Source organism: Cyanistes caeruleus, chromosome 4 (assembly GCF_971803275.1).
Source record: "Cyanistes caeruleus chromosome 4, bCyaCae1.hap1.1, whole genome shotgun sequence".
Lineage (NCBI taxonomy): Eukaryota > Metazoa > Chordata > Aves > Passeriformes > Paridae > Cyanistes > Cyanistes caeruleus.
Window position 1 is genome coordinate 10,209,549 of NC_141704.1, and position 23,943 is coordinate 10,233,491.

At 36.1% G+C, this 23,943-nt stretch overlaps 1 protein-coding gene across 6 annotated transcripts in view; it reads left to right on the forward strand.

Moving 5' to 3' along the window:
• The window catches only part of CACNA2D1 (calcium voltage-gated channel auxiliary subunit alpha2delta 1), a 361,272-nt gene extending 339,809 nt beyond the window's left edge, over positions 1-21,463 (forward strand). For all 6 annotated transcript variants that reach the window (XM_086886615.1, XM_086886616.1, XM_086886617.1 and 3 more), the window contains 8 exons: positions 639-710; positions 1,145-1,297; positions 1,390-1,442; positions 4,335-4,390; positions 4,545-4,674; positions 6,008-6,120; positions 9,055-9,137; positions 16,880-21,463. In XM_086886615.1, the coding sequence (XP_086742741.1) occupies positions 639-710; positions 1,145-1,297; positions 1,390-1,442; positions 4,335-4,390; positions 4,545-4,674; positions 6,008-6,120; positions 9,055-9,137; positions 16,880-16,996 (777 nt within the window). In that variant the 3' untranslated portion in view covers positions 16,997-21,463. The remainder of the gene's footprint in view (positions 1-638; positions 711-1,144; positions 1,298-1,389; positions 1,443-4,334; positions 4,391-4,544; positions 4,675-6,007; positions 6,121-9,054; positions 9,138-16,879) is intronic.
• The last annotated feature ends 2,480 nt before the right edge of the window (positions 21,464-23,943 follow it).

Genomic DNA, 23,943 nt, shown 5'->3' on the forward strand with positions numbered 1-23,943 from the left:
CTCAAGTCTTCTGTGTTCTTTTAAAGAATGTGAAGATCATTAAATGCAAAAATGGCAGGAGGAAGGGTAATGTGGAGAGTTATCTATTTGACCTCACTGCTGTCTTTCCAGTCTCTGGCTACAAGGATCTTTTACAAAGTGCAAAGCATATAGAATCTGTGGGTTTCCCATTCCTGCACCTGACACCTGGAATAATCCCACTACAGTTCTTGGCAGTGAAAATAATCATGCCCAGAAAGCTGGGAACCTGCCCTTAAGATTTTTACCATTGAAAATTGCAAATGGAAAAGTACTTTAAACATGGCTGAAGCACATGAGAAGTTGTAGCCCCTTATTATGAGCTCAGTTCCAATTATAAACAGATTTAATAAGGATATAGCACTCTTGGAACTAACAAAGTATTGAGCAAGGAAGAATTTGCAAAACAACTTCTATGAAATTAAGCCAAAAATAAGCCTTTGATCTGTTCAAACTTTTATTATACTGATAATGCTAATTATTATAACTTAAAATTGGCCCTTGGCTATGGGTTTTAGATTTGAAGATACTTCTGATGTCTTCAAAAAAAAAGTAGTTTCTTACAGAGTGTTCTATTGACAAATCTTTCCTGTAAAACATATTTCACTTTCTTACAATAGCATGTGGACTGTGTTATCCTTGATGATGGTGGATTTCTTTTGATGTCCAATCGAGATGAATATACCCAACAGGTATGTATATTCTTTAAGAACAGAAGATGAAAACCAATAGGAAGAGGTTTAAAGAGAAAAGAAAAAGCATTAAAATTCAACTTACTCTAAAGATAACATTTCTGAATCACAAAAATATTGCTGAATCAGAAATTCTAGGGGATTTGTTAGATTTTTTTTAGTTTTCTTTATAGATGAAGATGCCAAATTTGCTATCAAGTTCCATTCTTTGTGCTTTGCCATTAGGCTGACAGGCTGCCAATGGATGGTGAGGACAAGCAGAATGCTACCCACACTCCTTCTTTCTCATATTCTTCTTTCTCTTCCCCAGGCAGGGTCTCATTGAGACTGCATTTAACAGTTACTGGCTAACTGGGGAATGTAGAACTGTGCACTTTGTTATGAGAAGAATACTTGGCAATGTTTTTATACCTCTCTGTATTGCCCCCCATCAGATTGGAAGATTCTTTGGTGAAATTGATCCTGGCCTGATGCGAAACCTGATTAACATGTCCCTGTATGCCTTTAACAAGTCGTATGACTACCAGTCAGTCTGTGACCCCGAAGAAGAACCAAAGCAAGGAGCTGGACTTCGTTCTGCTTATGTGGTCGGTAGTCCCATGTGCAGTGGCTGACAATCCATTGAAAGTCTTCGTGTGTTCATACAAATAAAATAACCTCTTTTGGGGTTTTTTTCCAGCCTACAATAACAGATATTTTGCAACTTGGATGGTGGGCTTCAGCAGCAGCCTGGTAAGTACAAGAGTGTAGGAAATCTCTATATCCAAACTATAATTGTTCAGTGGTTTGAAACTCTATTTGGCTTTTTTTCCTCCATAAAAGTTCTCTAGACCCTTTGTTTCTGCAGTTTCTCGTCATGAAAATTCTTAGCTATGCCTCCAAACATGACTGTTTTGTCAATGGTTCAATTCAAACAGTTCAAACAGTTCAATTCAAAACTGCTTTTGCCAGGTTTTATGAGTGTGTGTTCTGACTACAAAATCAGCTTCAGGAAGGAGAGTTTGGATTAATGATCTACATATGATGGGCAGTTGTGATGTCTAAATTATCAGATTTTGAATTATTAATCACTTGGCTCCCTATTTCAGAATATCATTTTTGTCTTTTTCTAGCAAGAAGTCTTAAGAAAATCAATGTTTTCTTTTCAGTGAATCATTTCAGAAAACACATGAATCATTTGGGTTGGAAGGGATCTTTAAAGGTCATCCAGTCCAACTTCCCCTACAATGAGCAAGCACATCTTCAACTAGATCAGGTTGCTCAGAGCCCCATCCCACCTCACCTTAAATGTTCCCAGAGATGAGACATCTCAACCTCTTTGGGCAACCTGTGCCAGTGCTTCACCATCCTCATTGTAAACCATCTTCCTTGTATCTAGTCTGCATCTTTCCTCTGTTAGTTTAAATCTATCACCCCTTGTCATATTGGAACAGGCCCTGCTATAAAGTTTGTTCTCATCTTCATTCAAAGCCCCCTTTAAGCACTGAAAGGCCACAATAAGGTCTCCTGGGAGCCTCCTTTTATTCAGATTGAACTTTCTCAGCCTTTCCTTATGGCAGAAGTATTCCATTCCTCTGATCATTTTTGTGGCCTTTGTCTGGACCCAGTTACAGGCTCATGTTTTCCTGTGCTGAGGACTCCAGGGCTGACACAGTACTCAGTTGGGGTATTTTACCTTTCTCAGGCCATACCAATTGACACTCATTTCAGCTACTTCCCTCAGCACCACATTGGGATAAGTAATTGGCACTGTGGTGCTTTTGTTGTGGTGTGAATTGCACCCTTGGAGACTGGTCCTTTTTTCTAAAACTTCATGATACTTTTTTTTTTTTTTCCCTAATAATAATTACTAAACTGGAATAAATTACCTCCTTTATGAAGCTAGGAGTTAAAATATGTAGCAGCTGAAGAAACGTATAGTAATTTTCTCACAGAAGCACTATGAAGACTGTATGTTGGTTTTTATTGTTGGTTACATTTAGTTAACAGGAAGAGAAATAATGTTGGTTTTCTTGGATAACAGCAAGCCTCAAAAATTGAAGATGGGCAATAATCCAGAAGAGTAACTTGAGTTCTTTTCAAACAGAGAAACTTCAGTTTATCAGTGTTCAAATCAGAATCAGCAGTCTGGTCTCAATTTAGACCTAAGGTTTATTTTGTGTGATGTTTAACTTGAAAGCACAACATTAAATTACTTTACTGTGGCCATGTTTTTAATGGAATCTAGGTCAGAAGCAGGCAGAGAAGGCCATTAAGCAAAGTGAGAAGGGATAACCAAAAAATGGAGTCAGTGAGGCACCTGGCAAAAGCAAGTCCAGGGAAATAAGAGAAACCAGGTTATTAAAGAAAGCTCTAGTGTTTCAGGCAAAAAATGTGGGATAAAGGTGTGAGAGATCATTTTCAAAATTTATACAGGATACATCAGCATTTGGTTAAGAGAGTACATATCATTTCTCCTTCATGCTCCTTTAAGTCAGGAGATTTAGGACTTTTCCCAGGCTGCCTTTTCTGTTCAGTTCCCTATAAATTCTGAGGTAAGCCATTACAAAAGATTACTATTTTCTGTCAGTAAATTGCATCACTATTGAATAGAAGCAGGTCTCTTCTGATCCATAACTGCTCTGTGCTGTTCCTCTGATGATTCAAAGCACAAAGTCGTGGATGTGAGTGCAGAACTCCTTCAGGGAATGCCTCCACGGGGAAGGTGTCAGGTATATTCAGTTTATTCACACAGGAATAATGCTAGAAAAGGAGGGAAAAACTCTCAGGTTGAATGAAATTATACAGTCCCTTCTCCCTACAGAAAAAGTGTTAAAACTGAATGAGATGAGAAGAGATTGGATCATATTTGTGGGTAGAAGCAAGCTTAAAACTTGACAACTGGAAAATACAACTTAAGAAGGTTAAGAAGAAGCAGTGAGACAGAGAACGTACCTGTTGCTGTTCCTGTTTTGACAGGCTGGTAGACAATGTCTGTCTGTGTGGCAAGCTGGTACCTACTTTAAGTAAATAACATTGGAAAAAATGCTATCATCAGTGAGGAAAAGATTAAATAAATGGAGCGCTTTAAGCTTAAGTATTTTGGCAGCATATCAGAAGAAATTTTAGTCCATACCTCAAGAGCAAGAATAGAGATGACTTTAAAAGTCAAATGTTACATTAATATTTTTTATAACATAATATTCCAGTGTTGATCTCTTTCTCAGAAATTCAATGAAACTTAATCAGTGAAAAGTATCTAATTCAGGAGCATTTTCCCTGTGTTAAAGAGGAGTTCCAGTTGGTTTAATTTGTAGAGAAATGCCAACATGCCTCTTCCACCTCCCACAGAGGTATAAAAGGAGGGCATGGATGGTGTGATAACATTTCCCTTATATGAGTTCTGGGAACACATTACAGAAAATCTGAACTGTAGAATAAAAGATTAGTGTGAAAGACCTGTGAGAATGTGGGAAAAGAAAACCAGAGTCAAACTGGAAGGTTTAAAGAAACACAGCTTTGATAACTGACAAAAGCATAAAAACTATTGTTAATAACTTATATTTGAATAGATTTTAAGTATCCATTATGCTACAGAAAAGAAAAAAGCCGTTAAAAATAAATATATTGTCTTTCTGTGTTCAGGTCTATCTTACAGCAGCTGTTTTTGAGCTTGACTTTTCCACGATTCCTCGAGGCAGGTAAGTCAAAAGAATGTTAAAGAGTCAACTTTTGAATGAAGTAGAAGGTAAGAATATAGGCCAGAGGACATATTTGGGTCTCCCCATTATGTCTGTGACTTAAAAATGTTGTTTTTTTGTGTTTTTAATCATTTATTTATTTATTTTATATCAGCTGATATGGAAGATGACGATTTCGGTGCTGCCCTGCCTAAAACAAGCTGTATCACTGAGCAAACTCAATATTTCTTTGAAAACAATGATAAATCCTTTGGTGGGATTGTAGACTGTATAAACTGCTCCAGGTAAAATTTCTTCAATATAAGTAATAACGTTGTGATTTTCATTTATGTTACAAAAGATAGGGACTTTATTATATAGAGAAAAAAGATACTTTGGATTAATTTCACAAAACTCACATAAGAAGGACAGAGAAGAAAAGAGGCAGGCAATTGCATTCTCTTTTTATTCATTTAGAATTAATTTTCATTTTAATCATTAAAGAATTTAGTCAGGTTTTTTTTTTTTATAGTCTGTGCTCCATGAAAATTGTATTTTTATCTCCATTATAATTTGTTTTCCTTTAATTTATTATGTCAATTTAAAAGCATTCTGCAGTATCCCAAGGGATATGATCTTCTTTAATCAGGTTATGTATCAGAATTTTCGATGGTCAAGAGATTATGCAATTTATCTTCTAATTTATCTTCTAGTTGATAGTGCTCATGATTTAAAAGCTATGAGTCTTAAAAAGCAAGAAAAGGTATCTCTTTTATTATTAAAATAATTACTCTCCAGACACCATAAGGAGGCCTATTGAAGATGATATTTATTAATTCATGAAAAAAATTGTATACTTCAGAAACATAACATCTTGGACCTAGATCTCTGTTTCATACAAGAGCCTGCTGGAGTTTTGTATACATTTTGAGCTTCTGAAAACATCTTAGAAATTAGAATTAATAACCAGATTTCAAACAAAAAAAAAAAAAAGACAATATTACAAGCCAGGAAAGAAAGAGAGAACTTTGGAGAAAGGTGAAGAGAGCCAAAACACGCAGACATTTTTTTCCACTTCCCTGCTTCCTCCTCCATGTTGCTAGTATGCATTTGGTTTATTTATAAACTGAAAACAACTCTTCTAACTTAAAGACCTTTTTGCAGAATTATATGGCCATAAAAATACAACAAATACATATCCAATACATGACATTAACAAACCCTATGCTTCTCTCCCACTCTTCTTACAGAGGAGGTTTATGTTTTGGAGTTTTGTTTGTTTGTTTTTGTGGTTGGGGTTTTTTTCAGTGTTAATTGATGCTGAACTGATGTTATTCCTCAGTACAGCTACTGTGGTAGCAGTACAGAGCTAGCTATTAATTCAATTAAAGTCATTTTATGCTCTTTTCCATTTTTTCCACTAAGAAGTCTAGTTGAAAGAGGGTACGATGGAAATGTCAAAAGGATTACAAAATTTATTTTAAATGTTTCTTACTGTTTGTTAATGAAAAAGATAAACAGAAGCAGGCAGACTAAATCTATGAAGCTGGATTATTTTATTCCAATACAGTGTGTCCTTCTCAAATATGATTTTCCTTGCTTCTTTTAAACATAGGTTTTTGTTGGCTTTTTTTGCAGACTTTATCATGCAGAGAAGATTTCAAACACCAATCTGGTGTTCATTATCAGTGACAGCCAACTCCTGTGCCGTTCCTGTGACCCAAAGCCACTGATGCAAGCGGAGAAGCCGGGTATCCTTTAAAAATCATGTTATTTAGTAGTGAGGATTGATTTTTGGCTATGGGATACTGGGATATATTTGGGGAGAAATGACCTACTTATCTACGTTATTACCATGGTTCATGGTTGCCACTGGAACACTTGAAGTAGCAGGTATTTGTGGATGATATCACAAATCATGTGAAACAGCAGACATTGAGGTAGAGAGCAAAGCTGTTATTTGTGAGAACTTAGACAGAAATGGGCTCACAGGAACTTAAAGAAGTTTCAAAAAAGCAAATGGACCTTTGTCTTGGGTTGAGGACAGAATAATTGCATAGCTGGACAGGCTAGGGACAGAGTGACAGAAAGTTTTGCAGGAAAGAGCTGGAGGTTGATGGTGGGCAGGAAGTTGACCATGAGTTGGCACTGTGCCTTGCAGAAAAGTGGGCTGGTCACATCCCTGGCTATGACAGCAAGAGAGTAATCAGCAGTTTGGGAGCATTGATCCATCCCAACCCTTCAGCACTGGTGAGACCACATCTGGAGTGCTGTGTGCTTCCCAGGACCACACTGGCATACAGAAGGAAATCTGGTGAAGGGCCACCAAGGTGATTGGCATCTGAGAGCCCAACCAAGGAAAGTCTGAGTGTCCTGGGTTTGTTCAAATTTTAGAAAAGACAATGGTATGTCTGCCTATAGAAATAACAAAAAAAAGGGACAGGATAGGAGTGTTTGGTCATGAAAAGTTGAGATGCTGCACTGTTGGTTAGTTGATGAATGCACTTTAGCATGTGCTCAGTGTCAAAGACAAGTTTAGTTCTTGTGGTAACTGCATTAGCCATTAAAGGCTAGAGTTCATCCAGCTGCATAGAATTTCTTCAGAGCTGGCTGGAGACAGGTGGTTTACGTGCTAGGCTCTCTTGCAACACAAACATTGAAGTTAAAATCATGTGAAAGACTGTTTTAATTTACAACTACCTTCATGCCAATCTCTCTGCTTTAGCCTGTTCACTGCAGTAGATACCTGTAAGTGATGGTGATGGAAATACATAAAACAAACATACACATTCTAGGCCAGGAGAAAATCACCTCAGCCATTCTCTTCTGTGTAGGCTTGAGGACAGGTGCCAGAAGTGGTAAATCAAAACATAATTTTGATTACTGTGGCAGGGAAAACAATTAGTAATACCTCTGTCCACATCAGGAAGTTAGTTGAGACAGCCTCTCCCACTCCTGAAAGAAAAGCAGATGGTGGTACAGATGACTGTGTTTCTTTGGCACAAGTAATGCATTCATTGCCACATTAATAAAACTGGAATTCCATCTACGCTTGGGCTGAAAAGGAAGTTACATTGGGGTGTCATCACATCACTATGTAAACACAGCCTAATATTCTTCAGTCCATGACAGTTTGATTAACTGTTTCCACTGTCTGAATTTATAGACAGCACTCACTATAGAAAATGAAACATGATGAATGGGAAAGGGCACATGACTTGCATTTCCCTGTGGAACCCAAAACTACTAAAAAGCAGCAAATGACCTCAAATGGCAGTCAGAACAGCTGGGTGGGCTTATATTGACTAAAGGAACTATTTTATTTTTATTCAACTATGCAGTACTAAGCTACTCCCTCTCTTCTGTAAATAAGGTACATAGTAAAATGCAGATGTACCATAACATCACCCAAGCAGACAAAATGACCTTTGGGTGCTATTTAGATGATTATTATTACACTTTGCTTCCTTTTGGCTGGTGCAGCTTTGCTTGTGCACAGTCTCTTAGAATATTTTCATGTTCCAACTTCCTTTTCAGTTGAGCCACAGCAGAGAAAAGGGGAGGGGAGTCTAATAACATCTGAATGAAGGCAGATACAGATCTGTAGAAATAACCCCCCCCCCCATCATCCTGCCTTCTGTTCTCTTTGGCCTCTCCACTTGTTGCACTGAGGTTGCTGCACTGCTCGTGGTAGTACATGAACAGGATTGCTCCAAGTGTAAATTAGAGCTGCAAAAATACGTTCTGGCACTCAATTTTTTTAATATGTGTGCTATCTGGAATGGAATAAAAAAAGCTTAACATACTGAATGGTAATATAAGCAGGTTTCACCAGAAGGCTGTTTTGCAGTTTGCCACACCCATGCCTTTCAAGTCTGCTGCCATGACTTGTGCCCCACATTATCTAGTGGCACATGTGAAGTACAGTGTGAAGGACTAACACCAGCAATTACAGATTTCGGAGAAGTGAGCTGAAGCAGCACCTCATATATTCAGTTAGCTAATTAATAACAGGTCATTTTTCCTCTTTCTCTCCTGCCGTTCTGCTGGTAGTATGGACAGCATTTTCTGTCTGCCCTCATCACTGAAATGCTAATGGGATCTCAGTAGTTTACTACAAAGCCTACAGGAGCATGATCTTTTCTATATTTGGGGTAATACAAGTGTACCCATAATAGAACCAGTAGCTTTTATAGGCTTTCACTGCTACTGTATACGACATTACTTTTCCAAAGATTCCTTGTTTTTACTGTGTATCTTCATTATAGCAGAGTAACTCAGTGGTGACATAATCAGTGCCATTGAAAGTTTTCTGCCTTACGAAATATCTCCTGAAATATTTATGAAATGATAAAAAAAAGCAGTACAGAAAATGTTAAAAGAACTCTGCTTTTGTTTTATTTTTTGTTTATGGTTCTGAAAATATTCTAAAAAGTTGTGTGTTCATTTTCTTGATTGTAGCAGTGTAAAAAACAAAAAAAAGGTATGTAATTTTGATTTATCTAAATGGTTGGGTTGGTTTTCTTGAATCCAAGCAAGGTGCTGTGAATAGTGATGTTTATTTCAGCACTCTCTGAATTAACATAAATCTTGTCTCCTGCCATGGAAAAAAAAAACCAAACAATATTGATCCTGCTCATGTACAATGCAAGAAAAACAGTGACACTCCTTAACCAGAGAAACAGATGAAGGGCCAAATCCATGTGAAATGGTCAAACAACCTAGATACAGAAAGGGTCCTGAAATCTGTTTTGATGAAGCCAAACAGGTAAAATTGAAGTTGTAAGACTTTAAGACTATCTTTACAAACAATTGTAGAGCAGCTTTAGATGATCAGTGAAAACTGTATTTAAGTGTACCTTGGTGCCTAGTAACCTTTTTATCACTATACATACTGTTCACTCTAGACCATAGCCACTCTATTTCAATTAACATAAACTTAACAGCTGCTTTCTTATCTGCCTTTTCTATACCCATTGCACTTTCACACATGATTCCACTAAAATATCATCAGTGAGCATAAAACTGTTGGTCTCTGTAAGGTGCTGTGAAACTCGGCTCTTCAGTGACTTGCACAAGAAAATTGTAATCTTGGCTTAGAAGTAGTATTTTTATATTAATGTTTCCAAATATTATTTAAAGTACTACTAAATTACTAAAAATGTTATATGTGTTTTAGGATGATGTTTCTAATTCTGCAAATTGTACTGCCCTTAGATCATGATCTTAGCAGGTTTAAAAGTGTGTTGCTTTACTGAAATCAACAAAACTATGCTTTTTGGTACTTCTGTGTTGAATGCATTAGTTTTGAAAGAGAAATATTATAACTGTGCCACATATCTAAATTATTTTTAATATTCTTTTTATGCTACCATTCAAAGATACAAAAGAGATTATGATGAATTCAAGTTGTTCAGAAGAAATTTCAAGACAAAAAGTACTGAACAAGGAAATTCCTGTTCCTATTATTAGATACAATAAAAATTTAAACATGCATTTTTAAAGCCTCATGCAATTTCTGCAATTTTTGCAGTGGAAAGATTGTCTTAAACCAGTGCACTTAGTTGGCAATAACTGCTGTATACCAAAATTTGTTCCAGTCCATTCTCTGCTTTTCTTGTAATGAGGCACAATTGCTGAGACGTCAGTAGTATTTGAAATGTTTAGAGAACTGGTGTTCAATGCATTTTTCTAGTAACCAAATTTTATTTTCAAAAGGAAGTCTTCTTACTGGCCAACAAAGTTTAAATAAAGTTGAAAACCCATTCAAAAGCTATCCAGCCATTGTAAATAATCCAAGCCATCCTGATGTGATTGTGTGTGAAAGTACAACTCTTGCTCACTAGCTTGATGTGCTGATCAGTGTGTAAGTCATGTGTTTTGTAACAGTGGATTGTTTTGGTTAAGTTTATTTGCAAAATTTGCTGTGAATCTCTTGCTCTTGGGTGGATGCTTTCACATTAACTCTGCTAACTGCCAGCAATCTGCATGGTATCTCATCTTGTATGTCTTTTTTTCTGTGTTTTCTTTCCTTTCCTCTACTTGCTACTTTGCCCGTTATTAATAGGATCAGCCTATATGCACAACGAGTCGTGCCTCTGCCATGACGTCCGCTCCTATCTTCATTTTTCTGCAAGTTTTCATGTGGTGTGGATGGTCAGTTACTTTCTCTAATTTTTTGTTTTGTTCTTGGCTTAAAAAATTAGCAGACTTTTCTACTTACTGAGCATACAAAAGAAAACAGAATTAAGCGAGTCCCAAAAGCAACAATCTGGAGTAAATTACTGTTGCAATATTAAGGGAAATTAAAAAAGAAAAAAACCTGTCTGGAGCCTTATAAATCATAATTAGTAAACACGACGGCCTCTCCCACAGAACATGCAAAGACAGGGAAACCTGTTGAGTTTATATGGTTCGCTCTTTGGAATCGCACATGTAACAGCTTGAGTCTGCATCCTTCTCTTCTAAGCATTTTTCCCTTGTCAAAAGGAACAAAAGAAGAAAGTTTTTTCACAGAAATAAAGATACAAAGGAAATAGAGGAGACATCATACCTGTGAGAGTAAAGCTTCACTTAGGAGGTGCCAAGGATGAGTGTTATTGTGTGAGTGTTGCTATTGAGAAGAGTGAGGAGTTTTCACTGCATTCAAATGAACACAGCAGTTAATGATGGAAGATAATGGTGTGCATCAAATTGGTTAAACTGGGAATTCAGTGAAATAATATTTTTTTACTTCTTAATTTTTGGCGACCTAAACATATTAATTGCCTGATTACAGCAGAAGGTGAGGTATTATCTTCTAATTGACTCCTGCATATTGACCAGGTGCAGACTCTGGGGTTTACAAGTAAAGCCTTGGCAATTAGATTGTGTTGCATTTGATGGTGTGGGACTGTGTCATGAGTTACTGTGCAAGTGACATCTGCAAGAGAACTGCTGATCTAAAGAGCAAAAAAATGTGTGACTGAAGAGGGTTCTGATCAGCATTGTTCTGAAAACCACTAGAGGGAGATACTCACATGTCTATCAAAGTAAAGCAAACTGAGGCAGAACTGAAAGCTTACAGGGAATTTTTCAAAGTTGGTATAATGAAATATTGTAATTAATTGAAATTTAGAACAGTCATTTTCACAGTAATTTATAATCTCTCCATACTTAAGGGAAAATTAAATTAATATCTTGTTATACCAATCTCTTGAACATAAGTGAAAAAACAATCTTTAAATTCTGTTTAACAGTTTATTATTTGAGTAATTTTGAAGTTTCTTATTCTGTATTTAAATGAAGTAATTTCTTGCAAACCTAGGAACTTGCACAGCCATGGCAGAAGATTGTAGGGAAAGGTGAAAGGCCTTTCTTTAAGCCAGTAGTATTTCACATTAAAATCTAGATTAACATCTCATATTCTTGCTCATGCAATTTGCTCTGCACATAGCTTTCTTTAATTAAAAAGCTACTGTCCAACATACATAGCAGACTCACCTTGAACTGAATTCTTTATGCCCAAAATGTACTTTCTATTTAAGGTGGGAAACACACAGAATATAATTTTAGCTGATAAGCTTTTGGCAACAGAAAGTTACAAAGGTAATTTTGTTCCTCCATCTTGCTTTTAATAACTTTCTGATTTTGGAAATGGGTTCTCTCTGGACATTAATCTGAATAGTTATATTAAATCACTGAAGCCAGCACTGATACAATCCAGCTGATCAGGTTTTTTTACTTTTCATCAAGGATAACAAAATAGTCATTATCACTGCCTCAAATGGCTTGCTCTTATTTTGTACATGCACACTGGTTTTGTTTTCCATGCCTGAGAATAAAGGAAAAAACTGTACAGATTTTTAGCCCCCACTGGGAATGTCTTACTTTCATCAGCTCCCAGGTATGTCAGTGGGAGCTTTGAGGGTGATCAGCAGTCCAGGCCCTGGATAAATCTTGGTGGAATTGCCTGCGTCCCCAGCCTGTGCATGGGTGTCTGAACACCTTTGACAGCTTTGTCTGGTAGTCCAGGCAAAGGAGGGTAACCCGAAATTTATGAATGACCATGCATTGAAACTGGAAGTGACTCTTGAGTAAAAGCAAAGGTGTTCTCCATGTAATATGAAACATTTAAAATACATGCTTATAAAAGGTATAACTTTGAGGTAATCAATTGGTATCAAAGGCCAGATCAGAAGCTCTTTGGGCAGATGTCGTTTTACCCTTTTATATGTCAGAGTAGCACAGTGGGTTCTGATGAATTATTATAATTTAGAAACAAACTTTTAGTACATTAAAAAGTTATAGTGCACTTCTAAAGGAGTAACAAATATGTTTATAGCCTTAGCATATACATGTATATCCATATTTATAGTTCCTAGTGTATTTTGAAAATTTTGGACTGGCAGTGTCTTCAATGAATTGCTGATATATAGCAATTATTCTGTGGTTTTGATACTTAACAGTGAAGGTATGGTTTTATAAAAGCATTCATTTCCATTCTGAAAGTGCTGAATAATTTTCATAGCACGTGATGTTGTAAAACTGCCTTATCTAGAGCTGTGATAGTAAGGCATGACATGAAGGAGATGACATTTGGATTTGATATTTCTCTACCTTAAGCATGCAAGGAAATTCAATGTGATTAATGTGAGAAACTACTCACTTCTGGTGGCTTACAACAAGAATTACAATTCTTTCCAATTTCTTTTACATTTCTTTCTCTCTTCAAAGAGAATTAATATGCAGATATAATTTTGAAGACAACAAAGAGAGGACATCTCCACTGGTCTGTTATTCAGGATTTGTGTGATTAATGTCATGGGCTGGAAAATTTCAGTGAAACGCTTAAAAATAGTTCAGTGTCTAATTTTACTGGAAGAGGTAAAGATAAGATAGTGTAAAGAGAGGATAAAGTGATGCTGTATATCTTTCTTATAAGATACTTCAGAAGAAATCTCAAAAATAACATTAACATGAAACAGTTGAAAAGTTTCCTTAAAGCTCAAGAAGAGGGAAAATGTTTTCAAAAATGGAATTTGGGGACCATTCAAAACTGACATTTATCTCAATCTGGTTTTAAATTAAGGATGGAATCCCACTTATTTCTAGGGGACCCTTGATTGTTTTGATTCATGTAAATAAACACATAATCAGATTTTCTCCCCTTTTTATTTATTTTATTTTCCTTGAAAGTATTTTCACATGTTCTGTAATTTTGACAAGAGTGAAAACTCAAAAGAAAATTACAGAGTGAAATTCCGGAAAAAATTGATTTAGATTGAATTTACTGTACCTTCTTTCCCACTACTATTTTTGTCTTAGCTTAGAACACGAAATAATTAACTGATGCCAGAGACAATATTTAGAATTTTTTCTTGGCAGAACTGATGGTTTACCACTGCAGATTGGTCTACAAACCTCAGAAATTTAATGTGTTTTTGATCAATATGTTAAAATCTCACTAACCTTGAAATAAGTGTAAAAACCCTGTATACTTTTGTATAGTGCAGTTTAATAGTCTCGTTCATTGTAAGAAGTTGCCTCTCCTCCATGAGGCTTCCAAGAAATTCTCTACTGTTGTGAATTGTGAATCCCTTAAAAACTTCCCTGTATAGTTTTAGGAAGAGGGGAAAAAGATACTAAAATACTTCTTTTCCACCCAATAGGAATATTGCATTGTATGACTGATGAATGTAAGAGTAGTTGAGAAATTGTGCTGTAGTTAGAAAAATCTCAGAGAAAGTAGAAATGGACAGCAGAATGGAGGGTGTTTTCAAGTACATATGGTGGTAGGATTAATCTATGAAAATAATTTGCAATATTTGGTATAATGCAAGAGGGTGTAAGATGAGTCCTGTATAATTCTGTATGTGGAGGCCAACTTGTTTTGTGTACTGGATGCCATTTTCACTATAAAGGAATTTTCCCCTCATATTAAACACAATTTTGTTTAAGACCTTCATTTTACTACTTATACTCTCCAGACATCTTCTGTCTGTTGGAAATTTTAAATCTGCTGCTTTGCTTTCAACTCTTTCTTCAAAGATGACTCTCCTAAGTAATTTCAGTGATAAGAGTAATAAATACCAAGAGGTAACACTGAGTGCCTTTCATTGAATTCATGTTAGAGGAAACCTTTACTGATAATTCTGTTTTTAATGGTAATCACTGCGAGAAAGAAGCAACAGGGTTATTTTTAAGGGCTTTAAATAGAAATAAAGCTGCATGACAAGATACAATGCAGATGCAAATAGTGACAGAGCCAAACTAAATAAACCAGAATGTTCAGTGCATCTTGAAATCTTAGCATCCTGGTCCAAATCTGGTGCAGCAGAGTTCACTTAGGACTCCTTGTTGACCAGAAACCTTAGGAATTTTGTACTTGTAGAGAGCAATCAACTAAGAAGAAACAAAAAACCAAACCAAAATAACAACAAAAAACCAAACAAAACAAAAAGCCAAAGCCAAAATTATACAACCAAATTATAGAGCTAACAGGACAGAGATATGTCTGGAAAACACTACTGTTAATAAACAATGGCGGCCAACATGAGCTATTTGCTTTAGGACAAAATGATTTTTTGTTTCTTTCTAAGGAAATTGAATGCTGATTTGGGGTTTTTTTGGGGATTGGGATTGTTGGGGTTTTTTTACATCCAAGTTTCTAAAGGAGACTCTTGGTGAATGCTATAACTCCTGATAATGTACTGAGTCTGCTTTGTCTGCTTTATCTGATTTTCCATATTTTTTCCAAACTGTTTTGGAAACCTACCAGCTTAAAAGAATGCATTGTGTGGAGAATAAATAACATTAAGGTTCTCACCCATTAAAGCTGGTATAAAGAACTCATTGAAAGCCTTTGCTATGCCCTGTAATTTCCAAATTCTGTCTTTACACCTCTATGAAGGAGTTGCCCTAACATCATTAGTTTTGTGCTTTTGATTTAGTCAAAAATTTCTATTATCATTTCAGTGTATTCTGCAGAGAGGTTATAAAAAACCGCTTTATCTCCCCCCCTGCCTTATTTCCTGTTTATATATGATCTGCCATTTTTATGTGCTTTTTTGTTCTTGCCCATTTGAGTAAACTTGATGTCCTGCACTGCTATTCTTACAAAGCTGGGAAGTTTTGCTTAAGGAAACCAAAATTTGCTTAAAGAAATTTGCTAAAAAATTAAAGGTTGTTTAATGGCTCTTTCTTACTTATCCTGATTGTACTTTTTATAGACACACACACACATCCCTCAGCCTTTTCTGGAATATATTAAGTATTAATTGCATATGCCTCAGAGGCATGTCTGTCTGAACCAGGAGCTTTTCCTGCCTTTTGTCTTTCCTCTGCTTTCTGTTATATTTTTTTATTGTTATTATTATTTCTGTGCCAACAGCCAGTCTCTGTTACTGTTCAGATTCAGTTATCTATCCTTCCCTGAATATATTGCTCCTGTTCAAGAAGTTTCCCCAGTTGCTAATATACCTACATTCCTTTCTACCCACACTGGATTTTTTCCCCTTGGAGGCTTGGAGTCTTTTTGGAAAATGGAAAGTGTCTTTTTATACCATGGGTACAGAATACAGTGAAAACAAAAGACCAAATATTTTCAGCCTTCAGAGCTAACCATGAATCTCAGACTTGTCAGACAAAGCTGTGAGGGGAAAATTTTTCTGGCTTTTTAGGTACTCATCAGAGTTGTATCAGTCTTGAGAAACAAGGTCTAAGGTGTTACAGGCTCCAGAACAGGTATCAAGTGTATTTCAGCCAGACTAATGAATAGGTCCATCATGTGAAAGGTATTGAGCATTGCAAGCGAGGTGGGACCAAAGAACAGCAACTGATGGTGGAGAGGAATGAAGAAAAGTGGTGTGATTGCTGTGTGGCATAAGGAATAGTTACTAATGCATGACAGAGAGCTGCAGCTCAGAGAGAGCTTCAAACTGTATCAAGCATGTACAAGTAGTGCAATAGAAAATTTCCTTCTCATACTCGAGCACCAGAGGCAGAGAAAGGATTTTCATTCCCTTTGATCATATCTTCACCTGCAGACCATATTCATTTTATTGTGCAATCATTTGATGAAGTGGACATAAACATATTTTGGTATTTTCTTTCTAATCTTGAAAAGTTATCTGTTCTATATTTTCTCACAAGAAAGTCATACTCAGAATCTTAAAATGAATGTTGTTTTAAGGAATATAGAAGATGTTAACTTGGGCTCCCAGGTATATTCCATATTGTTTCTTGTTTGATGGTGTAAGTATCCCATCTAGTTCATAAGTGTGTGCTCTAAACCTTGAAAGTATTTAATCCTCCCATGTTTATAGTTAAAGTAATAATGTCACTCTTTTTATCAAAAATCAGAGGAATTTGCAGGAATTGTTTTACTGCTATATTAGCAAAATAACATATATAAGACCAAAAAGGATGCTTCAGTGGTAGTTCAAAATGTTGGAAACTAAGCTGTAGGTTACTTCTCAAGCAGCTTCACTGTAATTAATATTAAATGATTTCTACTCTTCTTGTCAACAGGAAGATTCGGCTGACTGTGGTGGGGCCTCTGGTCTGAGTCCATCACTGTGGTCTATGGTAGCAATTCAGTTGGTCCTGCTCTGGCTGTTATCTGGCAGCAGACACTGCCAGTTATGACCTTGCTAAACCAAAACCTGCATAACTTAATCAAGACCTGGCCAAAACGATAGCCTCAGTTTCATTTTCGAAAGGGTCAGCTAAGAGACAGCAGCAGAACAGCAGTGCTCGTGTCTGGTTTTCACGCGTTGTGAGACTCATCGAGGCACCACGATGCCTGCATGTTGGAGTGTCGGATCCCTAAACGTGTGTGAATGCTGCATCATCTACATCCAAACAGATTTCTGTACGTGCCCCGCTGGGGAAATCTAAAACCTTTTGTTTATTCATTTGTTTGTTGTTGTAATCTTGATGACTTCATGTAAAAGGGCTCCCCTAACAACGGCTTATGTATATGATTTTCATTTCTTTTAAGCTTTGGATATCTTAAAGATTTATATTCTTTTACGTGAACAGTTGTTTGAAAACCAAAAAGAAAAAGGAAAAAGGAAAACGTTCTCCCCAATATACATTAATAGCACCACAATGGCTGCTTTCAACCTCAGTTTTATCCAGACTAGTTGAGTAAAATTAAAATATTGGCCAGTCTTTACCAGAAGTTCAGCATGATTGGAATGCTTTATGATGAGTGGTTAATTCTTCCAAAATGAATCATGCAGCCAGCTAAGCTTTGGTAGGTTGATACTGTATGTATAAAGCAAAGAAGGGAGAAATCTACTGTGTTTCAAAATACAAAGGAACTGGAGAGTGTAACAAAGTGATTTTCATCTTAAACTTGGTGTCATCTGTCAGGAAAAAAATGCTAATTTCAATGTAATATTCACCTCCTTTTCACAATGCAGTTACATATAAAGCTAGTAGAAATTCTTCAAAGGCTGAAACAAAAATGCTTGTGAATAAAAAATGTCTTTGTGATATTTGAACGTTGGTTTCCAGGGGTATTTTGCATGATGATGATGATGATGATGATGATGCTATATTATTGTTTTTCAGTTTGTTTTCTTTGATGGTAGAGTATAGTTCATTGAAAAGATAACAGAGTGATTCTTGTATTGTGTGAGAAATTGAACAATGCAATGTGTTGCAATCAAATCATATTAAATTATATTATGAAACAGAGCTCTGAATATACTGTGCAATGAAGAAGCTGGGAAAATAGGGTAAATATAGCTATTGTAATGAAAGAGTTGAGGTGGATTTTTTACAGAATAGCGATCTCACATGAAAATCTGTGTACAGATATTTTAAGAATATAAAAATCAGATTTAACACATTTATTTTTGGAAGTATATGTTCTCTAAGGTTCATATCAGGTTCCCCCTTTGTTTCCTTCATATAAGCCCACCTATAATTTTAAAACTTATGCTGTTGCTATTTATTAATGAAAATAGCATATTTAACAGCAAAATGACCTGGTTGCTGCAATTGGAAAAAAGATAAACAAATGGGGAGCCTTGAATCTATATGTATGCACATTGATACTTGATTGTGAATAATAACTCTAGAAGTTGTTTTTATACAACCTCATTGGTGATACAGGTTGGTGCAGTAAATTACAATATTACAGTGTAGCATAGTGTTGATGCAAAATATGATTTGCGCTTTTTTTTCTAGTTTTCAGAACTAAACAGTATTGCAAGACAGCTAAACCAATGAATGTGCAACTCTGCTGGTATTGTACAGTTCTGCTAACAACTGCAAAATGCAAATATTAATATGGCACAATACACTAGCTCTTTTAAAAATAAAAAAATGCAAATCATTGGTATGTATATGCTGGCAATTGATTGATATAATTTTGATCATGCCAAAAGCTTAAAGAAATGGTTGGGCATGCATTAATATCCTATGAAAACTGAAGAAGCTACTCAAAGCCACGGCATGGCTTGAACGATCAGATGTCTACAGTAGTTGTACTCACGGCTGGTTCATTGTTTTTCATGTACATTGGCTCCAGCTGTGTATTTTCTCATGTTTGGGAATACAGTGAGTGAAAAAAATAAATCCTGACCTGTTGTTCAGTGAAAAAATCTAGATTTAAATATATATATATATATATACCTAGCAGTGTAATGAGGTTAAAAGTACAATTAACTGTTTTGGATGACTTCAGGTCCTCCTCAGGGAAGATGAGCTAACATTGATAATAAGGGTGAAGAAAAACTTCCTTCCAGACCATAGTGCTGCAGTTCTGTTCACCCTAGCCCCAGTTACCACCTGATAAAAAAAATTAGTTTGAGTGTTTCTAATGCCAAGACTGCATCCAGTATCTTTCATTAATGCATCCAATTGACATTTAATGGGAGGAGCAAGTTTTCTAGGATTAGGCCAATAATTACTGCACTCACTGCCTTTACTCTGAGGTTACTTTAAATACTGGTTGGTTTGTGTTGTGCTTTTTTAATTTCACGTTAGTGTACTAAGTTTTCTATAGTTTTCACTTACCTTCCCAAAAGAGACCCTTCATGGACAAGTTGCACTGTTTCAAACACTTTGCTTATGCTGGTAGGCTATTTTTAGAGTTACTTAATAAGAATTTGATTAGAGTTTGTAAGGAGAAAGAAAGAAAGATGGCACAAATTCATGCTCTCACAGGAAACAACTGTGGCTTTTGCTTTCATCCCACTTCTCTTAGAGTGCTCAAATGTAAAAGGAGGGAGAAGCCCATGCCATGCAGACACAGAGCCCTCCTGGGCAATCCAAAGAGGGAAATGACCTTTGTTCCTCTCCTTTGCCCTTCTATATGACCTGAAATATGTGCTTCTATATAAACATTTAGCCTTCCAGCTAACATTATAACATTCTATCTAAACATCTAGCCAATATGATACCCATTTTATTAATACTTTAGAAAGTAGTGAGGGTTTTAAATACTTTGAAATTATATATTAGAATATAACCAAGTGATGGTCAAGACTTTTTTAAAATACCCCAGTATCTGCAAAATGCAAACCAAAAATTCAATCTGAACTTTAGCTATCTCAAAATGTGAATACCAGTCTGATAGTAATAGCTCGCATGAGTAAATGCAAATTCTCGTGCAGAAGAGTATCCTTACTCTCACAGTCCATTATAGTCATCTCTTGTCTTTGAAAAAATCAGCTTGATCCTAAAATTTAAATTAAGATATTTTTAAATATGATTTACTGTAAAAAAGTTGTGGTTTCTAAAGCCAGATAAAAGGCTCTGTTGATGGTTGCTCAAATCCTTTAAATAGTGCAAAGGGAACTTTTGGGACTGGTTCAGTTCACACAGAAGTCATGCAGTGTATTGTTCATCTGACAAGTAACCACCATTAAAGTTGTTACGGCATGGTACTGTGCAAAACATGATCTGAGGACTTCACATGAAAGGTTTCTTTCTAGTTTTTGCTTTTACACAACCAGCATTACTGCCAAAACACTGACCGTGGTCCATATTTGTAACAGGTTTTTAACATGACATAGCAGGTCTGATGACAAGATTTTTAGGTCCTGTACCTTTAAGACTTTAGTATGATCTTTTTCATGTTTCTAATGCTTGAGGCTTTACTGCTTAACTTGACAAAAACAACAGTGTTGCTGCCATTTGTAAGTTTTCCTACAATATTCCTTTTATTAACTAAAAACCTGGCCTTACTGGTTTCAGATAAGCAGTATCCCTTTTAAGTGACCTTTGCAACCCAAGTGTTACTTGCTGTGGTTGAGAGCTTTTTGCTGTCACTGAAGAGACATTAAGACCTTTTTTCCCATTAACACATAACAAACATGCTTAGTATGACTTAATTCCAAAATACAACCTCAGTACCGCTGATCCAAAAATTCAGATGCTAGCACAGTGGTTATTAAGAAATATATTAATGCCTACAAGGCACTGCAATGCACTCGGGTGTTTTTGGAATGTCAACCTAAGGTGAAATCTTAATAACTCCTTTCCAGGATAAATTTTACCCTAACTTCATCAGATATCTAAGCCTTTAACAAAGGCCAGATTTATTATTATTTTGTTCATACCACAATGTTAATATTGTTAATACTCATTGTACACTATTGTAAAAAGATTAAAACAAAGCGTCTGAAAACAATTCAAGACTTTCGAAAAGTTAGCCTCACCCTCTTCCCAGCTACTTGCATCTGTCCTGTTTATGGTTTAAAAGAAAAACATCATCTTGAAGAAATATTTCACTGAGGCTAAAGGGATACTGTCTTGTTCAGATGCCATGAAATTGAGATTGTGATCTGACAAAGCTGTCTTCTCTTCTTGTGTTGTATGGAATGTCTGGATCATGCTTTCTGGGATATTTTTATTGAAATGCTCAGTGTGCGTTTCTGCAAAAAAAGACTTGGTTGCTCTTACAAGGCAAGCAAGTCTTTCTCCCTTTTCTTGTGTTCTCTTGACACTTTTGTGGAACTTGACAAGCCTGGAAAAAAATAATTTTTTGTAAAAATTTGTACAATAATGTTATAAAAATTTATAATCCTAGAACTGTTGTGTTAATTATTGTGCAAAAACAGTATATTCAGAATAAAAGTTTATCATTTAAAATCAGCAACTATTTTATTGTTCCTTCTATATAATAAAAACATGCAAATAATAGTCTATATTATTTGCTATATAATACTTCTGAGTTTCATGTAATTACATCTAAGTGTCTGAAGAGAGGGAAGATAGTGACTTAATGCAGGTCTTCATGGGGTTCAGAGAAGGATGCACTGAAACCTTCATTTCTGTTTCATTTGTGGCTGTGAAAATTTAAAACAAAAACACTGGAAAAAATATAACCATTGAAGACTCAGGTCTGTAAAGCTCTCAGTAAAATAAGAGTCCAAGACAGCTGAAGTATCCCTGTTGTCCGAAAACAATTGCTTTTGGAAGGGTTGCCATTTGCTAACTTGTAAACACTGATGAAGTCCAAGAGTTCATTCACATGGAGAAGTGGATAAAATCAGATGGATCAAATCGGTCCTGCCCAAGTTGTTGTCCCCACCTCTGACCAAAACTGAGTCATGATTCCGTCAGCTTCTGTACTGCTGCTGTTCTTAGCTAAGCGCTATTATAAAAGTGGATGTATGTACCTTAATAACCAGGCTTGGGGTGCTCAGGAGGTGCTTTGCTGGTTTCAGACTTCCTGCAGGGGCACTGGCAATCTCTGTCAGAAGTGCAGGGCAGAAGGCTGCAAGTAGCAACTGCTTTAAAGCCTGATTTTTATCCTTAACTGCGAATGTATCACAGCCTAGAGAGAATGGCAGTTGTAAAATTCTGATGGATTTACTGAATCCCTGAGGAGTAGATAAGAGAATAAGAAATCAAATGCAGATTCTAGTTCTGCAAAGCAATAGATCACCCATGTGGAAATGCTACAAGGCAGTGCATGACACTGCATCAACATCCAGAGATTACCAGCCTCAACTAGATTAAACATTGCTCCCTAACTACATGATTATCCCCACATGCTGAACTCACTCCATCATGTTTTCTGTAAGCTGACTGCCATTGAGATGTAGAAACAAATAAATCCCAAAAATCCCTTTCTTGTACATGTTTGGTTTAATTGCTGTATAACAATACACTAGTCATTAAGTAAAGGAGAAGGCACTCTTGGACAACACAAGGTTTTTTTCCCCCACACTTCTGGAACTTATAAGCATTTTTGACCTCATCGGTTTGATATGGGAAATGGCTGCACTGCAGTGAGATATTCTATATTCGTCCCTTGTGCAAATCAAACCAGAATGCATTTGGCCTGTCATACTGTATTATTTTGAGAGATGATTTCACATTGTACAATGCAGATCTATTGCTGCTAACCATCTACAGAAATCAAGACATTATATGAAATGAATATTACAAAACACCTTCACTGTCACATCTATTAGTCCAGTCCTCCTTGTAATGCTTGACTGAAAAATATGCCCACCCTAAATGGTACAACATTTTCTCTGTGGCAAAAGACATTGAGAACAATGTCTTGCTTTCCAATGATCTCTTAGAAGCTTTTGTTCACAAAATGTACATGGGAGAAGAGGAAAGAAAAATGAGACTTGCAGGAGATTTAATCTAAATTCTAACTGTATTTCTTCTAATAGTTTTAAATATTTAATTTCTCTCTTTGTCTTGTTGACAATATCACATTCTCAGGAGCTGATTTTTTCTTTTGAAACCCAGACACCTTGTAGTGGAGTCTTCACTTTTAATAGAGCATCTGCCCCTCTCTTTCTTTTGGGGTTTTGAACCTTGTTTTTCCTCTGGATGTTACAAATCTGTCCTTGACTAGATCTCCAAGTCTACATCCTATATGGTGTAGAACAGGTATTTGAACTTGGTAACAAGTGTTTCCTTTGGGGAAATGATAAACATGTTTGTAATTTGTCTCACCTAGATGTAGCTGTCAGTTGTTCCTGAGTTACAGTACAGTGAACAGAGTTTAAGAGCTGGTTGCACATGCTGCAAGGCCTAGCCAGGCTTTAACAGTCCATCAATGGTGGAAGGTAAATTCTTTAAAAAGACATTTCTACTGCTATTTTAGTTGTATGCCTTTTCAAAGAGAGGAGTTAACATATTAACTTAAGTTTACATAAGTAAAATCTGCATCTTCTACGTCATCCATTACTTTTTCTTTGGTTGTTTTTTTTTAATGGGTTCTTGGTGCTGCTAGTTTGTGACAGCTGTCTTGAGAAGAAAATATGAAATATAAGATTTCAGTGGTATTCACTCTTCCTTTTCAAGAATATTTTTCAATTATTTTTTTCAGCAACTGAATTAGTTGTTTCATAAACAAAACATGTGGAGTTGGAAATGAAATCTCGCTCAGAATTTCCATTTTAACTTTTGTGGCTTCAGATTCTTCTTGTGACCCAGACTCTTGTGATCTCAGCCTCCGTTCTGTGGCTTGATTATTAAAAAATATTTTTTTTGAGCATTGTAATACATACACTACGGAAATGTTAATTAACATGCTTGGAACATTGACTAACAGCACAATGTTTTGGTATGTGTGGTTAGCATGTATTATTCCTGTTAGCTATTTT